General features: G+C 44.4%; 1 protein-coding gene and 1 long non-coding RNA gene across 2 annotated transcripts in view; one reads left to right on the top strand and one right to left on the bottom strand.

Annotated features, from left to right (window-relative positions):
* Window positions 1-68: 68 nt before the first annotated feature.
* LOC116988646 overlaps window positions 69-22,227 on the bottom strand; it is a 34,257-nt gene continuing 12,098 nt past the window's right edge. Inside the window, exon 3 of the long non-coding RNA XR_004416009.1 lies at window positions 69-124. This is a non-coding gene — a long non-coding RNA (uncharacterized LOC116988646). The remainder of the gene's footprint in view (window positions 125-22,227) is intronic.
* On the top strand, window positions 6,514-8,787 carry LOC116988641 (C-reactive protein-like). The gene is made up of 3 exons (XM_033045529.1): window positions 6,514-6,545; window positions 6,662-6,737; window positions 7,359-8,787. Exons 2-3 carry the CDS (start codon window positions 6,674-6,676, stop codon window positions 7,973-7,975), a joined length of 681 nt encoding a protein of 226 aa, XP_032901420.1. The 5' UTR covers window positions 6,514-6,545; window positions 6,662-6,673; the 3' UTR covers window positions 7,976-8,787.

The raw sequence follows: 22,227 nt of genomic DNA on the forward strand, positions 1-22,227 counted from the left end.
CACCTTTTTGAAGCTGCTCTGAGGCAGACAGTAAACGCAGTCAAGTCAGAGAAATCGGGTGCATCCAACCTGACAAAGCTGTTGGCTGTTTTGTTTGGGAATATCACTGATTTCTTCATCAATCCTGTAAAATATGAAGTTTGAATGTTAAATCTCTGTTTGAAATTGCACCTTTGCCATCGGAGGTGCAGCACAGGATAATTAGAGCGCAGTTTTCTGCAAAAATATTTTTTCTTGAAATCTTAGGCACAGGGATGGAGTTTCAGAAGTGCATTCTGCAGAACCCGCTCTTCAGCCTGTTTCTCGTTTACAAGGAAGGCAGCATTGCTGAAATTGTTCTGGTAAATTAGCCAGAACTGGTTGAGCAAATCATGGAGCACCTTGGAAGCAGAGATTACTGCATGATGCTCACACACCACATATACGATACGATAACACTTTATTATCAAAGCGAGGTCTGAAATTTGTTTTTGCATACTGCCATACAATAAAATATACGTACATAAAAAACAAACAACAGTAGAGCAATCCTAACAATGATAGTCTATGTAATTCAGAGCTTAATGGCGGTTGTACTGTTTACTAGCCTGATAGAACTGGCCTGAACTTGGACGTTACAGTTTTCAGGGTACTTTATCTTCTTCCCAGTGATATGGATGAAATGAGTGTGTGGCCAGGGTGGTGTTGGTCTCTGACGATGCTGGCTTCCTTTTTGAGGCAGCGACACCTGTAAATCTTTTTGATGTTGGGGTGGTCAGAACCTGTGATAGAATGGGCAGTGTTCACAACTTTTTGCAGTCTTCTCCATTCCTAGGCATTCAAGTTGCCGAACCAGGCCGTGATGCTCTCTACTGTACACCTGTTGAAGTTCAAGAGAATCCTCTCTGACATACCAAATCTCCCTGATCACCTCAGGAAGTAGAGGCATTGATGGGTTTTCTTTATAATTGCATTAGTGTGGACTTGACCCAAAACATCACCGATTCCTTCTCTCCAGGGATGCTGCCTGCCCCACTGAGTTATTCCAGCTTTTTGTGTCTATCTTGTGTCCAGGAAAGATCTTCAGAAATATGCACGCACAGGAATTTGAAGCTTTTGACTCCACCATTGTCCCGTCGTCATAGACAGGTTTGTGGATCCTCATCCATCCTCCATCTGGGAACCCATCCCATGGTTGATGCCCACTCCTGATCTCAGCCTTTCCCTCTACATTTGGCCCCCAGTCCCACTGAATCACTCCCAGGGTTAATCAGCAAGGATAGTCCAGGAGACCATCCATCTGCTTCATCCCCTCTCATGCTTTGATTAGATCCTCAAATCTCATACCCCTCCTTCGACAGGTGACTTTTGCACCGTTGCCTTGATGTAGGGAGTGAGTTCCCAGACTGTTCTTCGTGTTGCCCCAGCTTATGACTGAGAATCTTTATCATGTGCCTTATCAAATTCCATGTAAACAAGATCCACTGCCCAACCCTCATTAATTGCCTTTGACAAAAAACTATATCAAGACATGACATGCCGCCAAGAAAGTCATGCTGACTTTCCCTACTTAGCCTATTCTCATTCAAATGCAAGCAAATCCTATCCCGACCACTGACAGTGATGTTGATCCTTCAGGGCAACAATATTCTCTCCACAGCTACTCTTTTACTGTATACTTTTTGGAGTCCCTGATGGGCCTGTCCCACTTAAGCAATTTTTTAGCAGACTGCCGGCGACTGTCAAGTTGCCGGCAGTCCCCTGAAAAACCGGCAACTGGAACGGCGAAGCTACAGCAACTGGAACTGGAAGATAGAGAAGAAATGGCAGGAGAACTTGATTGAGAGATAAGAATCATCATTAGACATGAGTAGGTAGGCGGCGCGACTCTCGTCTGCAGCGGCCTCTGCAGTCCGTCTGCGTTTTTATTATTTTATGTCTATGTTTTAATGTAGTTTTTGTTATTTTTGTTGGGGTATGTGTGTGGGGGGGTGGGGGTGGTGTGGTGTGGGGGGGTTGGGGGTAACTTTTAAATCTCTCCCTGCACGGGAGACCCGACCTTTTCTTTGTCGGGTCTCCGTTGTCGTTGGGGCTGCAATGAGGAGCGGCCTCCAACAGGAAGACCGGGGGCTCTGGTGCTGACTACTCACCGTCGCGGAGCTGGCCGAGTCCAGAGCGGGTGGAGCTGTGGTGGACGCTGCTGCGACCCGACCCCCGGAGATTCGGAGGCTGCAACTGCGGGTTTGGCGGGCGGCACCGGGAGCCCGCGGGACCCTGGAGGGAGACCGCTTTTCAGGGCTTCCGCAGCGGCGACTTCTCCCGCCCGAGTTGCGGGGTTGAAGAGCTCCTGGAGCGGGGCCTTACACCATCGCCCCGCGCGGCTTGGAATGGCCGCGGGAGTTTGCGAGCGCATGCCGGGGGCTCTAACATCAAGACCCGGTGTGCGACCTTGCATCACCCGGCGTGGTTTAAATGGCCACGGGACAATTCGCCATCGCCCGCCGGGGGCTTTGACTTTGACTCTGACATGGGGGGGGAGAGTGCAGTGGAGAGAAAAGTTTTTTTGGCCTTCCATCACAGCAATGTGATGGATGTTTATGTAAATTATGTTGTGTCTTGGGTCTATTTGTTTGTAATGTATGGCTGCAGAAACGGCATTTCGTTTGGACCTCAAGGGGTCCAAATGACAATAAATTGAATTGTATTGTATTGTATTGTATTGTATTGTATTGTATTGTATTGTAAGGTGCCAGAAGACTGGAGGGGTGCTAATGTTTTTCTCTATTTAAGGGGCTGGAAAAGCCTGGGAACTATAGATTAGTGAACCTAACATCTGTGGAAAACAAGTTACTGGTGAGGATTCTATGGGATTAGATATATATGCATTTGGAGAGACAAAGGTTGATTAGGGATAATCAGCATGGTTTTGTAGGTGGAAGAAAGTATCTTATGAATCTTTTTTGAAGAAGTAACCAAAAATGTTGACAAGGGCAAAGACATATATGTTGTCGATACGGACATCAGCAGGGCATTTGATAAGAGTCTGCATTGCAGGTGACTCTGGAAGGTTAAATGTCAGGGGATCCAAGGTGAGCTAATTGATCGAGGTTAAACGAGTTCAGTATCTCGATAAATGCAAGGAATCATGGGATTTGTCAAAGGTCATCGGGATTTTTTTTTAAAGCGAATGCAGCGCTGTATAAATTGTGAGTACATTTTCAGTCTGTGTTTTTGTCTTCTTTGAATCTTATATTGGTTATGGCTGACCCAAATTACGACCATATGACACTGGATGATTTTCTGCAATGGAAAGTCGAAGGTTTGAAGCATTTTTTAGCAGACAGGGGGTTGAAAAAGACGGGACGAAAAGACGAACTCGCTGCTCATGTTTACGCTGCATCGTACACGATGAAGCCTGTGCTACCGACTGTTGACCTCCCACATCCATCGTCGATCTGTCAAGTCATCTTGTCAGTTTCTTGGTCCTCCAAAATATTCCAAATGGGATTTAAACTGGAGGTGGGGCTGGAGGTGGAGTTATGATGAGGCTAACCAGCCCGCTACTTCACTGAAGTTTCGCCTGCTTAGCGACTACAAAGAAGGCAAGGCCTATAGCTGTTTTACTTTGGAGTCACGTGAGTGACTAGGTGAAGAATGCCGTCAGCACGCATGCGCGTCATTACATCTGAAGCATTGCGCAACGACTGACTGGCAGGCGCATCGCTCCTTCCAGCGGTAAGTTTAAACCTGCAGGTAAGTTTTGTACTTATTACCAGGTTCTGTTTTTTCTTGCAGGAATCTCTTCCTACAGAGGTTTCCTGCTGGATATTTTAGGGGCGAAGTGCGGACGGGCCGCGGTGAAACCGGTTATGGACCGAGGGGAAATCCCCGGTTCGGACCGGGGAAGCGCGGGTAGCCGGCGGCCATCGGGTTCGCTACCCCAGTCGCTGACAATGCTGACAATGTTCATTGTGAAAGATGAAGGATGTCGGTTCATACTTGATTAACTCACATGTGCAACATAGACATTTCAGAATAGGGAACTTCGTTACTGTCTAATAACTGATTTCCATATGATCTTTATGGCATGCATCAATCTCAAAGATGCATACTATTTAGGTCCATTCACAGGGATCACCGGAGACATTTGAAATGTATCTGGATGGGGCAATGATAACAGCTAAAGCGTTGCAAAATGGGCTAACTTCAGCTCCCAGGTTATTTACCAAATTCCTAAACTGGTGCTTGGACTGCTCAGAGCTCAAAAAAGCACTTGTTTTGGCTTATCTGGATGATATTGTAAACGCTGTATATTGCTAAAATCAACTGTTTCAGCTGCAAACTATATTTGAGAAATTGAGGTTCCTCATCCATCCAGTTAAATTAAAGTTGATACCAACTAGAGTTATTGATTATTGGGATCTACCTTTAGCTATTAATTTGTCTGTGACTCCGCCCTAGGGCAAGTGATTGGAATTAATAGAAGCCGTTGTTATGAAGCAGCCTTCTATTCATCAAATGTAATTGGCAATATAGTAGCTGTGTTTCAGCTGTGCAAGTTGGGCCTTTGCATTATCAGAACTTACAACATGCAAAGTAGTAACCTCTCAAGTGCCATGTAGGTCATTGTTAACAGACCTATGCTATTGCCAGCTGAAGCTAACAAAGTCACAATGGTGGACGAACAGTACTTAGCATTGTTCCAGTAGTTTTTGGTCAGTAAATCTTCATGAGTTACCACTTCTTCAGTTATTGGTATCAAATACCTATAGACACTAGGTGCATTCTATGGGTTAAAGGGTTATTGCGCGAATATGCACAATCTGCATGCTCAATTCCAAGTTGATACACTGTGGTGGTAGCATATGTTAGTCACATGGGTGCAATCAAGTCAATGTATCCTGTGATATTTTACCTAACCTCATTTGGCACTGGTGCATCACCACGTAAAATCAATGACCACACAGAATGGATGTTGGATCACAAAGTATTTTATGACATTATGGCTCGTTGGAACACCGAATATCGATATGTTTGCATCCAGGCTCATTCACCGGTTGCAAAAATATGTGGCATAACAGTGGCGAGAGATACATTCTCGCTACACGGGGGAGGAATGGTCTTTATGTCTTTCCTCCATTTTGCCTCATCAGTCTGGTCTTGCAATAAATTCAGCAAGTTCCCGCTTCAGCTTTTTTCGTACAGTCGGACTGACCTATGCAACCATGGCTCCCGCTTATGCTGGGAATAATAATAGAACCTTATATGGTTATTCTAAACACAAACTTTGCTGGTTCAGCCTGTGACTTGGGGAACCAGCCTCTACATGATAAAATCAATTCATTGACTTGCAGACCCTGAGACAACTGTTCCTGCGGCTCAGGTTGTCAGACCGATGCATGTATATGCTCTCTGCAGAGTGCAGGGATAGCACCAAAAAAGCAGTACATTTCCTCTTCAGGAGATGGGAAGTGTTTTGTTTAAATGCTAATGTTACATATAATACAGCACGGACAACTGACGTCTTGGAGTTCATTTTCAAATGGGTCTTTGACAATAAATTAAGTTATAGTGCCATTAACTGTGCCAATCATGCCTTCTCATCATATTTGCTGCAGAGAGCAAGTTTGGTGCATTGTCTTGGTCACCCAGTTATAGGAAGGTTGTCATTAAGCTAGGAAGACTGCAGAGAAGATATGGGGAGGATGAGCAGGCCAGGACTTTATGCCTTGGTGTGCAGAATGCTGAGGGCTAATTTTATAAAAATGTATAATGTCATGAACGGAACAGATAGGGCAAATGTACAGTCTTATAGACGCAGTAGGGTAATCAAGAATCAGGGGACATAGGTTCAAGGTGAGAGGGTAGGATGAAAAGAAACCTGAGCAGCAACTTATTCTCACGGAGGGTGCTGGGAATTTTGGTTAGGAAGATGGATAGGAAGATGGATAGGGAAGGTATAATGGGATATGGGCCAAATGCAGGCAGGTGGGACTAGTGTAGACAGGGCATCTTGGTTAGCATTGACAAGTTGGACTGAAGGGTATGTTTCTGTGCTGTATGATGCGATGACTCTAAGTTCTGCCCACTCATTCACTGATTGGACACTTTCCCATGGGGTGAATCCAGGCAGTAAATCAAACTTCTTTACATATATTCCAGGAATCAGCTGTCAGCGGTCCTGACCACAACCTCATGGCAAGCATCCAATACATGAACATGTGCCTCTCCCTGTCAACATGAAGTTGTGTCAAAGATCAGAGCCACTGTGGAGTAGGGAAGATATCTCTGATCGGGCGGGGGAGGTGAACTTCATCACCTCCCGGGAAGGTGAATTAATGTGGCTCACTCCACTCCCTTCCCCTCATCACCTGATGCTGACTGATGTCAGCACACAGATCAATGGCAGCTCTCTGAGTATTGGATGGCAGCAGAGTTTGCTCCACCCCCTCAGGTCCTTCCTGCGATTGGCAGTGACTGGGTTCAGCAGAATATAAATTGCAGCATCTTGTGCCCAGGGTATTGGACCCACCTGAGGTGAAACCGGCTTGTTGGAGACGGACACAGTGAGTACCAGAGGGACTGTTTGTGTGTTGCTGACACACGGAACTGGCTGCTGGTTCTCAGTTTCAATGGATCGACAAGTGAAATGAAATGAATTGGGAATTCTTTGTTTTAACAGGTTGGAGACAGGATGAAGCCCTTCGCAACAATTGTGCTTGTGATGTGCATTTACCTGTCAGGATCGGACAGTGCAGGTTTGTATGAGATTTACGTGTAGGTTTGGAGAGTGTGTGTCTGTACTGACCATGATGTCAGTCTGAACTAATCCCATCTCCCTGCACATGGTCTGTATCCCTCTATTCCTCGATGTGCATGTGTCTGTCTAAATGCCCTTAAACACTGCTATTGTATCTGTTTCTACCACCACCCCTGGCAGTGTGTTCCAGGCACCCACCACTGTGGAAACAGAAACTTGCCTTTCACATCTCCTTTTAACTTGATCCCTCTCACAATCAATCTGTGCCTTCTGCTACTTGTCATTTCCACCCTGGGTGGAAAAACAGATTCTGACTATCTACACTAACTATGCTGCCTGTCATTTTGTACTTCTACAGTTTGCCCCTCAACCTCCAACACTCCAGACAAAATAATCCATGTTTGTCCCACCTCTCCTTGTACCTAAGGTGCTCCAATCCAGGTAAACTCTTCAACACTCTCTCCAAACCTGCCAGTCTTCAGATGCCACTCTGTCTCTCACATTAAAATAAAACATCCTTTTGCAAATCACTGCTCACTAGCGACCTTGTGCTCCATCTCAGATGGCAAAGTTACCATTTCAAACTGAGATTTAAAATTTTTACTTTTCAATTTTACAGGATTGAATGGAAAATCAGTGATATTCCCAACCGAGACAGACAACAGCTTCGTCAGGTTGAATGCGCCTCACTTTACCAGTTTGACCGCCTTTACTGTTTGTTTCAGGGCAGCCACTGAAGCAACACGCCCTTTCAGTTTGCTCTCGTACGCAACAAGCTATTCCCACAACGAACTCCTGATTTTGCATGTAAATAAAACACAACTCTATGTGTTGTTAGGAAGTAGTGAAGATAGGTTTTACGTCCCTGAAATGAATTCTTTACTGAGACACATCTGTGTGAACTGGGAGTCTAAAGGGGGTGAGATAACAGTCTGGGTCAATGGGAGACGCAGTGTACAGAAGATTGGTGGAAAGGGTCGGGTTGTGAGAGGGTCTGGTCAGTTTTTTCTTGGTCAGGAGCAAGACTCAGTTGGTGGACGTTTTGACAAGAAACAATCCTTTGTCGGAGAGATAACTGATGTTAATATGTGGGATCGTGTTCTAAAACCCAATGAGATTGAGTTGATCAGTCAGGGGTGTTACAGTGATGGAGGGAACATCATTGACTGGGGATCTACAACATTTACACCAGGAGGGAACGTCATAATTGAAGACAATAATGATTGTACACTTTAAATGTTTTGGCTCCAAAAGGCATTTAAATGTGCAGAGGGGTACACAATCTCCTCAAACTACTGTAGCTGAATATGACCTTGCATTGCGATCTTTCCTCTCTAAACCAGATCAGTAGTAAAAGTAGTGGTGTTGATTCCAGAATAAAGGGCTGTTCACGTCAGGGTAAGGGACAACTCACTGTCCTTCCAGTTTCTCATCACCCTCACTGACAGGATAATGGCTTCAAACTCAATACACAAGAGTCTCGGCTATGCTCCGTCACATGTTGAGAGAGGGATGGGGAGCGGGGAACCATGGTGGATGTCTACATGGATCAGCAGGGTGTAAACCCCAGGGCACTGCCCCACACACTGACCCTTGACTGAAGCCCAAGGACTGCTCAGAACAGACAAGTCCGCCCTCTTTAACCAGACTCCCCTCCTCGTCCATTCTGCTGGAGCCTTTCCTCAAATCCCACTGGGAACAGTTGGGCATCCCAGTTAAAAGGTGCAGCAGTACAGAGCAGTGTCCAGGACATTTGGTGCCATCTCTCTGACACACACATGTAGACAAGAAAGCGTCAGGGGCACGGGGGTGGTGGTGATGGGCAGACACGGACTGTGGGAAAGTCCCTGTCATGGAGGCTGATCCTGTCTTGATTTAGATTGTGCTGATTGGAATTATTACTGTCTCTCTCTGTATTTCGCTCTTGATTTCACATTGTTTGTTACACCAAGGTTTGGAAAGCTCACAATGTGTTCTGTGCTTCCAGTGATTGTGATTGAACTGTAACATTGCAGTTTCATCAGCTTAATAAACCAGCATCAAAACAACAAAGATCTTGTCTAAGAAATGACTCTGTGTGTGTGTGCGCGCGTGCGTGTGTCTGATCTGCAGTTAACACAGTGCATTCTCAGTGTCCATCACTAAACTAATTCAAGACAGCCCGGCATGGAGCTGACCTGTTGGCAATAAGATCGCTTTAGGCTGAGAGACGATGAAACAAACAGGGTGAATGTGAATCCGTGGGGAACAGGGGAGAACTCCACTGGCTAGTAACAGTTGTTGTACCATGCTGGCCAACGGAGGCCATTATCGCCCAGTAATTGCTGCCCCAAAGCACATTCTAACATCCTGTGGTACCACCATTGCCGAGATCTCCAAATCCACATCCCTGGGTCTACACCGACCAAAATGCTATTGCAACTGGCCTCATAAATCAAGAGAGTGTCTATTCCAGCAGCCACGTGTTGCAGTGGGCCCCTGCTTGGCTGATCACAACTTACAGATCACACATAAAGATGGAGCTCGGCAACTGCTCAGTTTCACCCTATCCACCACATGCAACGTACACTCTGCACTCACAAAGGTCAGACCCATCCCACCTTCAAGAAGGTTGTCAAAAATTGCATCATAATCTTGATCATTTGGCCAGAGTATTGAGTATAGAAGTTGGGAAGTCATGTTGCAGTTATATAAGGTGTTTGTGAGGCCACATTTCTAGAGTATTGTGTTCATTTCTGGGCACTGTGTAATAGGAAAGATGTTGTCAAGCTGGAAAGCGTGCAGAGAAGATTTACAAGGATGATGCCAGGAGTGGAGGGCCTGATCTAGAGGGAGCAGTTGAACACACTAGGACTCAATTCCTTTCAGTACATGAGAATGAGGGTGATCTTATAGAAGTGCACAAAATTGTGCGAGGAATAGATTGGGTAGATGCACAGAGTCCCCAGAGTAGGGGAATCGATAACCAGAAGACATAGGTTTAAGGTGAGAGGGTGGTGGTGGTGGTGGGGGGGGGGGGGGGGGGGGGGGGGGGGGAGATCTAATGGAAACTTGAGGGATAACTCTTTTACACAATGGGTGGTGGATATATGGAATGAGCTGCCGGAGGAAGTAGTTAAAACAAATAACATAGAAACATAGAAAATAGGTGCAGGAGTAGGCCATTCGGCCCTTCGAGCCTGCACCGCCATTCAATATGATCATGGCTGATCATCCAACTCGGTATCCCATCCCTGCCTTCTCTCCATACCCCCTGATCCCTTTAGCCACAAGGGCCACATCTAACTCCCTCTTAAATATAGCCAATGAACTTGCCTCAACTGCCTTCTGTGGCAGAGAATTCCACAGATTCACCACTCTCTGTGTAAAAAATGATTTTCTCATCTCGGTCCTAAAAGACTTCCCTCTTATCCTTAAACTGTGGCCCCTAGTTCTGGACTTCCCCAACTTCGGGAATAATCTTCCTCCATCTAGCCTGTCCAACCCCTTAAGAATTTTGTAAGTTTCTATCAGAACCCCCTCAATCTTCAATGTACTGTACAAGCCGAGTCTATCCAGTCTTTCTTCATATGAAAGTCCTGCCATCCCAGGAATCAGTCTGGTGAACCTTCTCTGTACTCCCTCTATGGCAAGAATGTCTTTCCTCAGATTAGGAGACCAAAACTGTATGCAATACTCCAGGTGTGGTCTCACCAAGACCCTGTACAACTGCAGTAGAACCTCCCTGCTCTTATACTCAAATCCTTTTGCTATGAATGCTAACATACCATTTGCTTTCTTCACTGCCTGTTGCACCTGTATGCCGACTTTCAATGACTGGTGTACCATGTCACCCAGGTCTCGTTGCATCTCCCCTTTTCCTAATCGTCCACCATTCAGATAATAGTCTACTTTCTTGTTTTTGCCACCAAAGTGGATAACCTCACATTTATCCACATTATACTGCATCTGCCATGCATTTTCCCACTCACCCAACCTATCCAAGTCACCTTGCAGCCTCCTAGCATCCTCCTCACAGCTAACACTGCCTCTCAGCTTCGTGTCATCCGCAAACTTGGAGATGTTGCATTCAATTCCCTCATCCAGATCATTAATATATATTGTAAATAGCTGGGGTCCCAGCACTGAGCCTTGCAGTACCCCACTAGTCACTGCCTGCCATTCTCCCGTTTACTCCTACTCTTTGCTTCCTGTCTGCCAGCCAGTTCTCTATCCACATCAATACTGAACCCCCAATACCGTGTGCTTTACGTTTGCATACTAATCTCTTATGTGGGACCTTGTCGAAAGCCTTCTGAAAGTCCAGATATACACATCCACTGGTTCTCCCTTATCCACTCCACTAGTTACATCCTCGAAAAATTCTATAAGATTCATCAGACATGATTTACCTTTCATAAATCCATGCTGACTTTGTCCAATGAATTCACCACTTTCCAAATGTGCTGCTATCCCATCTTTAATAACTGACTCCAGAATTTTCACCACCACCGATGTTAGACTAACTGGTCTGTAATTCCCCGTTTTCTCTCTCCCTCCCTTTTTAAAATGTGGGGTTACATTAGCTACCCTCCAGTCCTCAGGAACTACTCCAGAATCTAAAGAGTTTTGAAAAATTATCACTAATGCATCTGTAGTGGCCATTTGGCCTGTTTTGCATGTCATTGTGGATGGCATGTTCCTTTAAATTTTAGACTGCCCGTTATAATGTGGGTGGGATTTATGACGTGTCTTTGGGCGTGTTTATGCAGTTTAACTGCTTGCGTGGTAGTTTAGTTGGTTAGATTCGTTTTGGAGAGGGAGAAGGTTAATCCTTCAACCATGTCAAGCCACATGTCGAGCATGTCGAGGCACATGTCAAGATCATGTGAAGCATGGAGACACGAGGAGTTTTCTAGTATCTGAAGTAATGAGCTGGAGTTCGAAGAAGATTGCCGGAACAAGTCGGAGAAACCTTGGATGTATCTTACTGTTTTATATCTACAATAAAGAAAATATTCATTAAAAGACTGTGTGCTGAAGCTTTATGAAAGGAGAAGCTCTGAAGGTCTCTGAGGCAGCTTGCATGCGTACCGAAGATATTCCCCTTATCCCGTCTCAACCAATTAGTGGCTAGGGAGTTAATTTCCTGAAAGATTTGAAAAATCTGCCGCTACAGCATCCACTATTTCTGCAGCTACTTCCTTAAGTACTCTGGGATGCAACTTATCTGGCCCTGGGGATTTATCGGCCTTTAATCCATTCAATTTACCTAACACCACTTCCCGGCTAACCTGGATTTCACTCAGTTCCTCCATCTCATTTAACCCCCGGTCCCTTGCTATTTCCGGCAGATTATTTATGTCGTCCTTAGTGAAGACAGAACCAAAGTAGTTATTCAATTGGTCTGCCATGTCCTTGTTCCCCATGATCAATTCGCCTGTTTCTGACTGCAAGGAACCTACATTTGTTTTAACTAATCTTTTCCTCTTCACATATCTATAAAACCTTTTGCAGTCAGTTTTTATGTCCCCTGCCAGTTTTCTTTCATAATCTATTTTCCCTTTCCTAATTAAGCCTTTTGTTGGACTCTGAATTTCTCCCATTTCTCTGGTAGGCTGCTTTTTCTGGCTAATTTGTGCGCTTCATGTTTTGTTTTGATACTATCCCTGATTTCCCTTGATATCCACGGATGCACTACTTTCCCTGGTTTATTCTTTTGCCAAACTGGGATGAACAATTGTTGTAGTTCATCCATGCAGTCTTTAAATGCCTTCCATTGCATATCCACCATCAACCCTTTAATAATCAATTGCCGGTCTATCTTGGCCAATTCACGTCTCATACCATCAAAGTCACCTTTCTTTAAGTTCTTTAAGTACTATTGCAACGTTTAAGAAACATTTAGACAGGCACATGGATAGGATAGGTTTAGAGGGATATGGGCCTAACACAGGTAGGTGGGACTAATGTTGGTCGGTGTGGGCAAGTTGGGCCGAAGGGTCTGCTTCCATGCTATATTTCTCTGTGAAACAGAAGTGGAATATTATTGGTGTGACTTCAGCTGGAGGTACACCAACAGGATTGGTGTCTCACCACGGCAGTGTCTGAAATATAATAATGCAGCCCCAGAGTTATCAGACTGAGGACAAACATGGGATGTGAAATAACACATGCTATGTTTTTGGCTCCAGTGTTGGGAACAGGACCAGCAAGGTAACACAGGGGAAAAAGCTCCCTCTAGTGTCGTAAGATGACAATGTTCTCTAAGTGAGCTGAGCGGCAACTTGAAAACAAGCTGATCAGCCAGATACTTGTGAAAGACCAACACGAGGAACTGCTTTAGATTCACAGTCACACAGCACTGAAACCGGCCCTTCAGCCAACCTTACACATGTCAACCAAGATGGCACATCTATGCAAATCCCAACTGGCCACGTTTGGCCCATATCCCTCTAAACCTTTCCGATCCATGTACATGCCCAAATGTCTTTTAATTCCACACATAACTAAAACTCTAATTTTGTTATCTTCCGGTTTGGGACGTTTTAATATTTGCGCAAAAACAGTACACGATACGCAACAATTTTTGCCACCTTACTCACCGTTGTTCTGTGCTGCAAATGCACCAAGTTTTATTCCGATTGGTGGTATATTTTAAAAGTTATTATGCCACTTTCGGGAAATGATGTACCTGCACTCTGCTCCACACCATTCTCCAGGGTGTTCCCATTCACTGTGGAGTTTGTCAAAGTTCACAATGGGATATAGATCAGCCACAGAAATGCACAGAGAAATGGCACATGGAGTTTAATTTGACTAACTGTGAGAAGTTGCATTTTGGGAGGTCAAATGTGATGGGAAAGTATACAGTAAATGACAAAACCCTTAGCAGCATTGATTTACAGAGGGTTCTTGGGGTCCAAGTTCTTAACTCAGTGAAAGTGGCAGCACAAGTACATAGTGTGGTAAAGAAGGCAAATGGTATGCTTGCCTTCATTTGTTGGGGCATTGAGTAGAAGGCTCAATCGTATTCAATGCAATGGAATTTTATTTGTCACTTGGACCAAGGAACAGTGAAATTAATTTTTATATACAGTTCAATACAAGTATCACTACATGTAAGCTCTCAAATACATCTTAGATAATCATCTCAAATAAAGTACATGTATAGTAGTAAATACCAGTCCCTGCGATAGGGACAGAAGATCGAAGTGCGAAGGCTAAGACCTCGGAGAGGCGCAGCCAGAGCAGGACGAAGGCTAAGACCTCGGAGAGGCGCAGCCATAGAAGATTGGTTCCAGTCGTGGAACTGAAGAAGAAATACCAGTCCCAGAGAGTGGGACAGAAGATTTAATTGAAGACGGCAGGGCTAAGACCTCGGAGAGGCATAGCCAAAGAAAGAAGATTGGTTCCAATCGTGGAACTGAAGAAGATCTCGGCCAGGAAGAGCCTTGAGGTCTATCATCAGCATCGGAACGTATCTGAAGACGTATCACTGGATTCGTGAGTACGAATCGATTATTACCTTTTGAATTAAAATCACGGTTTTAATTAAAAGAATTCTGTTACAGAGCTCAAGAAGCTGTTTTCTCCAGCATGTCTGGGAAAGGCAGACTGACCTTGGATTGTTTTGAATCTCTTATGATAAAGCGCATTCCATTTGAATTAGCATCATTTATTTTGCACCTGGAATTAGAGAGAGGTTATCTACATTATCGGCATGTTTTAGTTTTGGAAGAAATTGTTGATAATAACAAAGTCACTTACAAGTAGAGACTTTTTCGACTAATTTAAAGACTTGGCAATCTGCCAAGACCTCTTTTAAATCATGAAGAAAGATGAAGATGAGGGCAGAGCTATGCCAGAAGAGCCACGTGGTGGTGAAGAAAGACCCAGACAACTTGAAGAAACAGATATTTCACTTGCTGCCTGTCTGAGGGAAATAGCTGAAGATACTAAGCATGAAGAAGAAGGTGATGAAATAGAACCGGGAGATAGTATCTCAAATGTATCTTCACGAAGATCAGGCCGTAAATCTGGTAGCTCAGCCAGTTCGGTTTCGAGGGCTTCTGCTCGTTTGGGAGCCAAGGCTGAGTTAGCAGCGCTCTCAATAGAAGCGGATGTTATGAAGAAAAAACATGAGATGGCCCGACAGCAAGAAGAGAAGATGCGACAGATAAAGCGACAGCAAGAAGAGATGGCGCGATGTCAGGAACAACTGGAATTAGATACAAAGTTGAAGGTGGCTAAAGCCAGAAAGGACATACTGGAAAATGAAGGGTCTAGATGCAGCTCTAGATCGTCAAAGACGATGAGCTCTAGACAGAGAGCCAAAACTGCTCAGAGTGAATTGGCAGTTGAATCGATTCCACGGTCAAAGTCCACAGGATACTTTGGATTGGAAAACCTAAATAGGTTGAGTGAACCTTCAGCTCAGCAAATGGGTGCTAGACCGAAACTAGCTACTATGGGAACATCCGTACAAACTCGAGATGGACCAGTGGACCAAGGAGAAGGAAATCAGGTTGGTCTATTGGCACTGTTGAATAAGCAATCTGAATTCAACGAGATTATAGCTCGACAAAATACCTCTCTCATTCTGCCACCAGTTGAAATTCCTACGTATGGTGGAGATCCTTTGGGGTATGAAACTTTCGTAAGAGCCATAGAAGAGGTATTAGAGACGAAAGTTAAGGATGAAAAGGAGCGCTTACGGTTTCTGGTGAAGTACACAAAAGGAAGTGTGAAGGTGCTTGTGGAAAGTTGTCAGATGGAGCCAGGCAACCAGGGCTATAATAAGGCGAGAAGATTACTAAAGGAACGTTTTGGTGATGAACAGAAGATTGCGAATGCATACATTGAAAAGGCCCATGCTTGGAAAGAAATCAAGCCAGAAGATGTGGATAAATTGAGTGAATATGCAATATTTCTGAGAAGATGTTGCAGCTCAATGAAAAATCTTGGCTACATGGAGGAAATTAATCTTTCAAATAATATGAGAATCATCATTAACAAGTTGCCCAGAAGAATGAGAGAAAAGTGGAGAGATAGGGCTGGTAAATTACGAGATAAGAGCAAACAAGTAGCCAGACTACCAGATCTGGTGGAATGTTTAGAAAGAGAAGTACGGTACATGTCAGATTCATGCAACGGGATTATTGAAGAAGCCAAGCCACTTGCAATTTATAAGGGTTCTACCTATGTCAAAACTAAACTAAAGACAGGGCCTAAGAAAAGCAATTTTGCTACCAATATAATACCTGAGAAGGTGTTGGGTGGTGCCAAAGAGGATACACCGTCCAGAAAGAAAGAATTTTGTCCATTTTGTGATGAAGTAGGTCACACCATAAGATGGTGTCATAAATTTAAAGACAAGAAATATGAAAAAAAGATGGACTTTTTAAAAAGGAATGGAATCTGCTATGGATGTTTAAAGAAGGGGCACATGGTAAAAGACTGTAAGTGCCCAATAATTTGTGACAAATGTAAGCAGAATCATCCTGATGTGCTTCATACAGTAAAGAAAGAGCCAGATCTTACTGAGCAGAAAAAGGAGTCAGCGGATGTTAATGCTATCACCTCGCCTCAAGTAACTGCACATATTGGGGCCGGAGAGAAAGCATGCATTTTCTCTATTTTACCAGTACAAGTGAGAAATAGGGAAACTAATGTAGTGTTGCAAACATATGCATTTCTGGATCATGGAAGTTCAGCTACTTTTTGCACAGAGAATTTGATGAGAAGGTTGGACATTACTGGAGAGAAAGTTAAAATTCAAATGCGTACCATGAATAAAGAAAAGGATTACCATAGTTATTATATAACAAATATGGAGATATCCAGTTTGGATGAAATTAATTTAACTTCGGAGTCACGTGAGTGATTCCGTGAAGAGCCCGCTCAGTGCGCAGGCGCGGCATTACGCCAGCAGTGCAACAGCGGCAACAGCGGAAGTCAAACTCTCCCGCTGCAAATTTAAAAACGGACCGTCAGGTAAGTGAACAAAGTCGGCTTTCCTTACCAAAGAAGAGCCGGCTGTCTTTTCTTGCAGAATGTCCACACTCAAGACAAGACTTGCGAAGAAATCTGCCCCCCGTCCAACTCCGCAAGAGGAGAAGGGGGGGCAGCAACAGGCGGTAGGAGCGCTATCCAGGCGCCCCGCTATCCCCGACACCGAGACGAGTCCAGCTCCGCTAACACCTGAACAGCGGGCTGGAGGCAAAGCCAAACGGAAGAGCAACCGGCCGGTGGCATCCGACTCGTCGGACGGGGACGTCTCTCCACCCAGGAGGGGGAGGGACAGCCGCCTGAGCCGCATGGAGCGGCTCTTGGAGCAGGTGCTCCAGCAAGGTGCACCCCGGGAGGGGAGCTCTTGCAGAGGGAGGTCAGGCACTCCCTCTACAGTGCCTCTTGCACTGTCCATTGCATCCTCCTTTCCAGAGGATAGCTTTGGGGACCAGGACTGGGCTGGTCCAGAACAAGGGGTTATGGCTGAAGATTTCGGGAGTATGCAGGGGGTGCAGGAGCAGGAACAGCTGCTTGGTGTAGTGGGCCGCTACATGTCCAAACCCCGTGCAGGGGAACCGCTAGAGACCAAACTAGCGGCAAGTATCAATCACCTTTCCAACAGAGCTCTGCAGGAGCAGGTGATTAATGAAGCTTTAGACACCTATATGGCGCCGGAGAACTGTGAATCTCTAAAAGTACCAGCGGTGAACAGCCAAATCTGGGGACACGTTGGGACAACCACCGGCACCACGAGCTAAAGCTGCAGCGGATACTCCGACTATTGACAGCAGGCATCACTTCGTTTGCTCGTTCTATAAACAACACCGAGATGACCACCAATCAACAGGATACACTCGCGTTGTTGTGTAACACGCAGTTTGAAATTAATGATCTGCGGAAAGAAATCATCAAACCTGCTATCAATCCTCGATTTGCCGGGCTGTATAAAACACCAGCCGATGAGCCAGACAGGCTGCTGTTCGGGAAAGACCTACCTAAACGCATGAAGGACATGACCGAGGCCTCAAGAACTCAAGGCCTCATGAAGGCAGGATATAAAACGAGCAAACTGAAAACACACACCACCAAGTGGCAGCACCCTGCCGCATCCACCAGTAAACATCCGCCATTCAACACTGGTGAAAGCTCGGGGTCCGCTTACTTTCACCGTAAGTCTTTTTTATACCAGGGCCCAGAGCGGACCCCATGGAAAATGCGCCAACCCCCAACAAACACGCCACATCAGACACCTCGCAAGCCTGGTCGTCCGACCAAAGGAAATCAGAGGAAATACCCGTAACCATGGAGGTAGGTGGGTCTGGCTCCAATCAACTTTTGGGAGGCTTAATACTAACAGGAGGGAGATTGCTCCAGTTTAAAGCAGCATGGGAGTCTATCACGAGTGATCAGTATATACTCAATGGCATTAGTGGATACAAAATACAGTTTATATCAGGTAACTTGCCACCAGTTCAGCATTTACCCCAAAGGGTATTCTCCCTCTCAGTAAAAGAGAGACGAGAAGGACAAATTGAACTGATGAGACTAGTTACAAAGGGTATCATTGAAAAAACAAAACATGAACCCTTGGAGTTTGTATCAAACATATTCACTAAAACCAAAAAAGATGGTGGATGTCGCATCATCATTGACTTAACATCCCTAAATATGTTTGTTGAGTATATACATTTCAAAATGGAAACATTTGTTACTGCGAAACAATTGATTTCCAAAGGATACTACATGGCAAGCATTGATCTTAAAGATGCTTACTATTCAGTTCCCATTCACAAGGATCATCGCAGATACCTTAAGTTTACCTGGATGGGGCAGTTAGGCAGTTTAAAGCATTACCTAATGGTCTAACATCAGCCCCAAGACTGTTCACCAAGATACTCAAACCAGCCTTGGCAATATTAAGAAGACAAAATCATATTGTCATGGCATATCTTGATGATATCTTAATATTAGGGAAAACCATGGAATTGGCGGAGTTAGCTGTATCAGCTACCAAACAATTGTTCGAAAACTTAGGATTTGTCCTCCATCCAGATAAATCCAAGTTGAAGCCATCCACTACCATGGATTACTTGGGCTTCACAGTTAACTCAATCCATATGACTGTAACTTTGCCTAGAGACAAAACAGTTGCATTGGCTCAATCATGCAACAACCTTATGGTCAACAAACGATCAACTATTCGGCACGTAGCAAGCACAATTGGGAAAATGGTAGCAGCATTTCCGGCTACACAATTCGGACCTTTGCACTATCAAAATTTGCAAAGAGCAAAGGTACACGCGTTAAAACGGCATGCAGGTCACTATGATCGTGTCATGACGTTACCCACTGAAGCAATATCAGAACTACAGTGGTGGGTGGACAACGTTTGGCATAGTTTCAGCCCTATTATTATCACTAACCCTACGCTAGTTATCCAAACAGATGCTAGTGCTCAAGGTTGGGGAGCAACTAACACCATGTCCAGCACAGGTGGCAGATGGACTAACCCCGAGTCATCATTACTACTTACACTGGGCATAAATTGCTTAGAAATGTTGGCTGCCTTCTATGGCTTAAAAGCATATGCATCAAACATGCATCACTTGCATGTTCGGCTACAAATAGATAACACTACGGTGGTGGCCTACATTAATCATATGGGTGGCATAAAGTCTTTATCGTGCGACAAATTGGCTAACACAATTTGGCAATGGTGTGTCGAAAGACATATTTGGCTATCAGCAACTTACCTACCAGGTAAGCAAAATACAGTGGCAGACACCAGGTCACGCAAATTTAATGACAACATTGAGTGGATGTTAAACCCCAAAATATTTGCGAAAATTGTCAAGCAATATGGCACGCCAGATATCGATTTATTTGCATCAAGGCTAAATCACCAGGTATCTAGGTATGTCGCTTGGGAACCAGACCCTGAGGCAGCAGCGGTAGATGCGTTCGCGCTGGATTGGGGAAATTTCTTCTTCTATGCATTTCCTCCCTTCTGCCTCATTAGTCGGGTACTACGCAAAATACAAATGGATTCTGCGTCAGGTATTTTGGTAGTACCCGACTGGCCTACACAGCCATGGTTCCCGGTACTCCATGACATGGTTATTGCTACTCCGATGCTATTTCCCAGTGACCCAGAATTGTTACAACACCCAGTTTCTGGCATAAGCCACCCGTGCCATGGAAAAATCAATCTCTTGGGTTGCAGATTCTGAACAGACCATTCCTGGGACTGGGATAGTCGGAACAAACTATCCACACCATGTCAGCATTCATCCGAACGTCCACCAAAAAACAGTACTTAACCAACATCAAGAAGTGGGAAAAGTACTGCCTGGACACAGGGATCACCTACACAACTGCATCAGTCACCAACGTACTGGAACGCCAAGTCCAGTCGTGATCTTCCGGGCTTACCCACCAGAACCACGGTTATGTGTAGTGACCCACTTACTGTGCTATATAGACACAACTAACAGTATTCGAGGTAGTGAAAACGCCTTGTGGGTCAGTCACAAGAAACCATATGGTCGGGTGACGAGCCAAACCATTTCGAGATGGCTCAAGCAGGTGATAAAAGCTGCGGGGATTGACACTAACTTGTACAAATCTCACTCCACCAGGGCAGCATCCACGTCAACGGCGGAAAGAATGAACGTACCGGTGGACCACATCCTGGCTACAGCAGGATGGGCAAGGGAAACCACGTTCAGGACGTTTTATCATAAGCCGTTGGCAAAACCTGTGCTATATGCAGAAACTATATTACAGTCTGCAAATGTTTAATTTAGCCCAGGGGAGCAATTTCTTTTGTTGTTATTGTTAATAAATTCCATTTTTTTGTTTCAAAAAACAGATTGATTGGTTGATTACGATAACACACTCACTTCCTCAAAAACTTCGGCAGTGGTGTAAGTGTTAACTGTTACACGGTTTGAAATCACAGAGCTTTGAAGTCTTCACGGAATCACTCACGTGACTCCGAAGTAAAATAGTAAGATTAAACGAGAACTTACCAGTTTGAAGTTTGATCTGTATTTTATGAGGAGTTACGATGAGGGATTACGTGCCCTCCGCTCCCACCCTCATTATATGGATCAAACTGATATTCTGATGTCTCTTTTTCTTTACTATGTTTACTTCAAATATTTGTGTCTATCTGTGATTCCACACCGCTGCTTGGAAGTATGCCGCGCCTGCGCACTGAGCGGGTTCTTCACGTAATCCCTCATCGTAACTCCTCATAAAATACAGATCAAACTTCAAACTGGTAAGTTCTCGTTTAATCTTACTATTTTATTCCTATTTCAGAGGTTTTCACACATGAAACAATGCCTGTTGGTCGTCAAAATGTACCCAGATGTGAAGACTTACAGCAATGGCCTTACCTGAAAGATGTCAAAATATCAAAGATAAATTCTGATATTGGCTTACTTATTGGAACGAATGCTCTGAGAGCATTAGGACCTGTACAGATAATTAGGAGCCAAGGGGATGGACCGTATGCTATGAAGACCCTACTAGGATGGGTTATCTATGGCTCCTTGTGTAAGAATAAGGAAAGCACCAGCAAAATGAATTGCCGTGCTGTTGCTGTTAACCAAATATCTACAGGTAAATTGGAAAAGCTGTTAATGAAGCAATATAACCATGACTTCAATGAAAGTACCAGCCAGGAACATGAAGAAATGTCTAGAGAAGAATTAAGATTCTTAGATATTATGAACCATTCAGTTAAGATGAAAAATGGACATTATTGTTTGGATTTACCTTTCAAGCAAGAAATTGTTAATTTACCGAATAATCGTTATATGGCTGAACAGCGTATTCAAGGTTTGAAACGTAAGTTTGTTAAGAACACGAAATTTCAAGAGGAATATACATCCTTCTTACAGAATATGATTAATAATGATTATGCCGAAAGGATACCAAAGAATCAACTATATCGAGATGATGGAGAGAACTGGTATATTCCGCACCATGGGGTGTACCACTCGAAGAAAGGGACATTGAGGGTGGTCTTTGACTGCGCGGCAGTCTTTAAAGGGACATCGCTTAACAGTGAACTACTGCAAGGTCCAGACCTTACTAACTCGCTCATTGGAGTTCTCATCAAATTTAGGCAAGAACCGATAGCTTTGATGGCTGATATCAGATCAATGTTTCATCAAGTGAAAGTAACTGGTAAACATATTGATTATCTGCGATTCTTATGGTGGCCTGAAGGGGATGTGCAACAAGACCTTGTTGATTACCGAATGAAAGTACATCTTTTCGGAGCAGTGTCATCTCCAAGTTGTGCGAATTTCGCTTTGAGGAAAACCGCAGAGGATAATAAAGATTATTTCCCAGAGGAGGTAATTTCCGCTTTGATAAATCATTTTTACGTGGACGATTGCCTAAAATCCATATCTACTGAGTTAGAGGCAATTCAAATGGTGAAACACCTAACCTCTCTCTGCAATAAGGGAGGATTTGTACTT

The sequence above is a fragment of the Amblyraja radiata genome, chromosome 27, assembly GCF_010909765.2.
Source record: "Amblyraja radiata isolate CabotCenter1 chromosome 27, sAmbRad1.1.pri, whole genome shotgun sequence".
Classification (NCBI taxonomy): Eukaryota; Metazoa; Chordata; class Chondrichthyes; order Rajiformes; family Rajidae; genus Amblyraja; species Amblyraja radiata.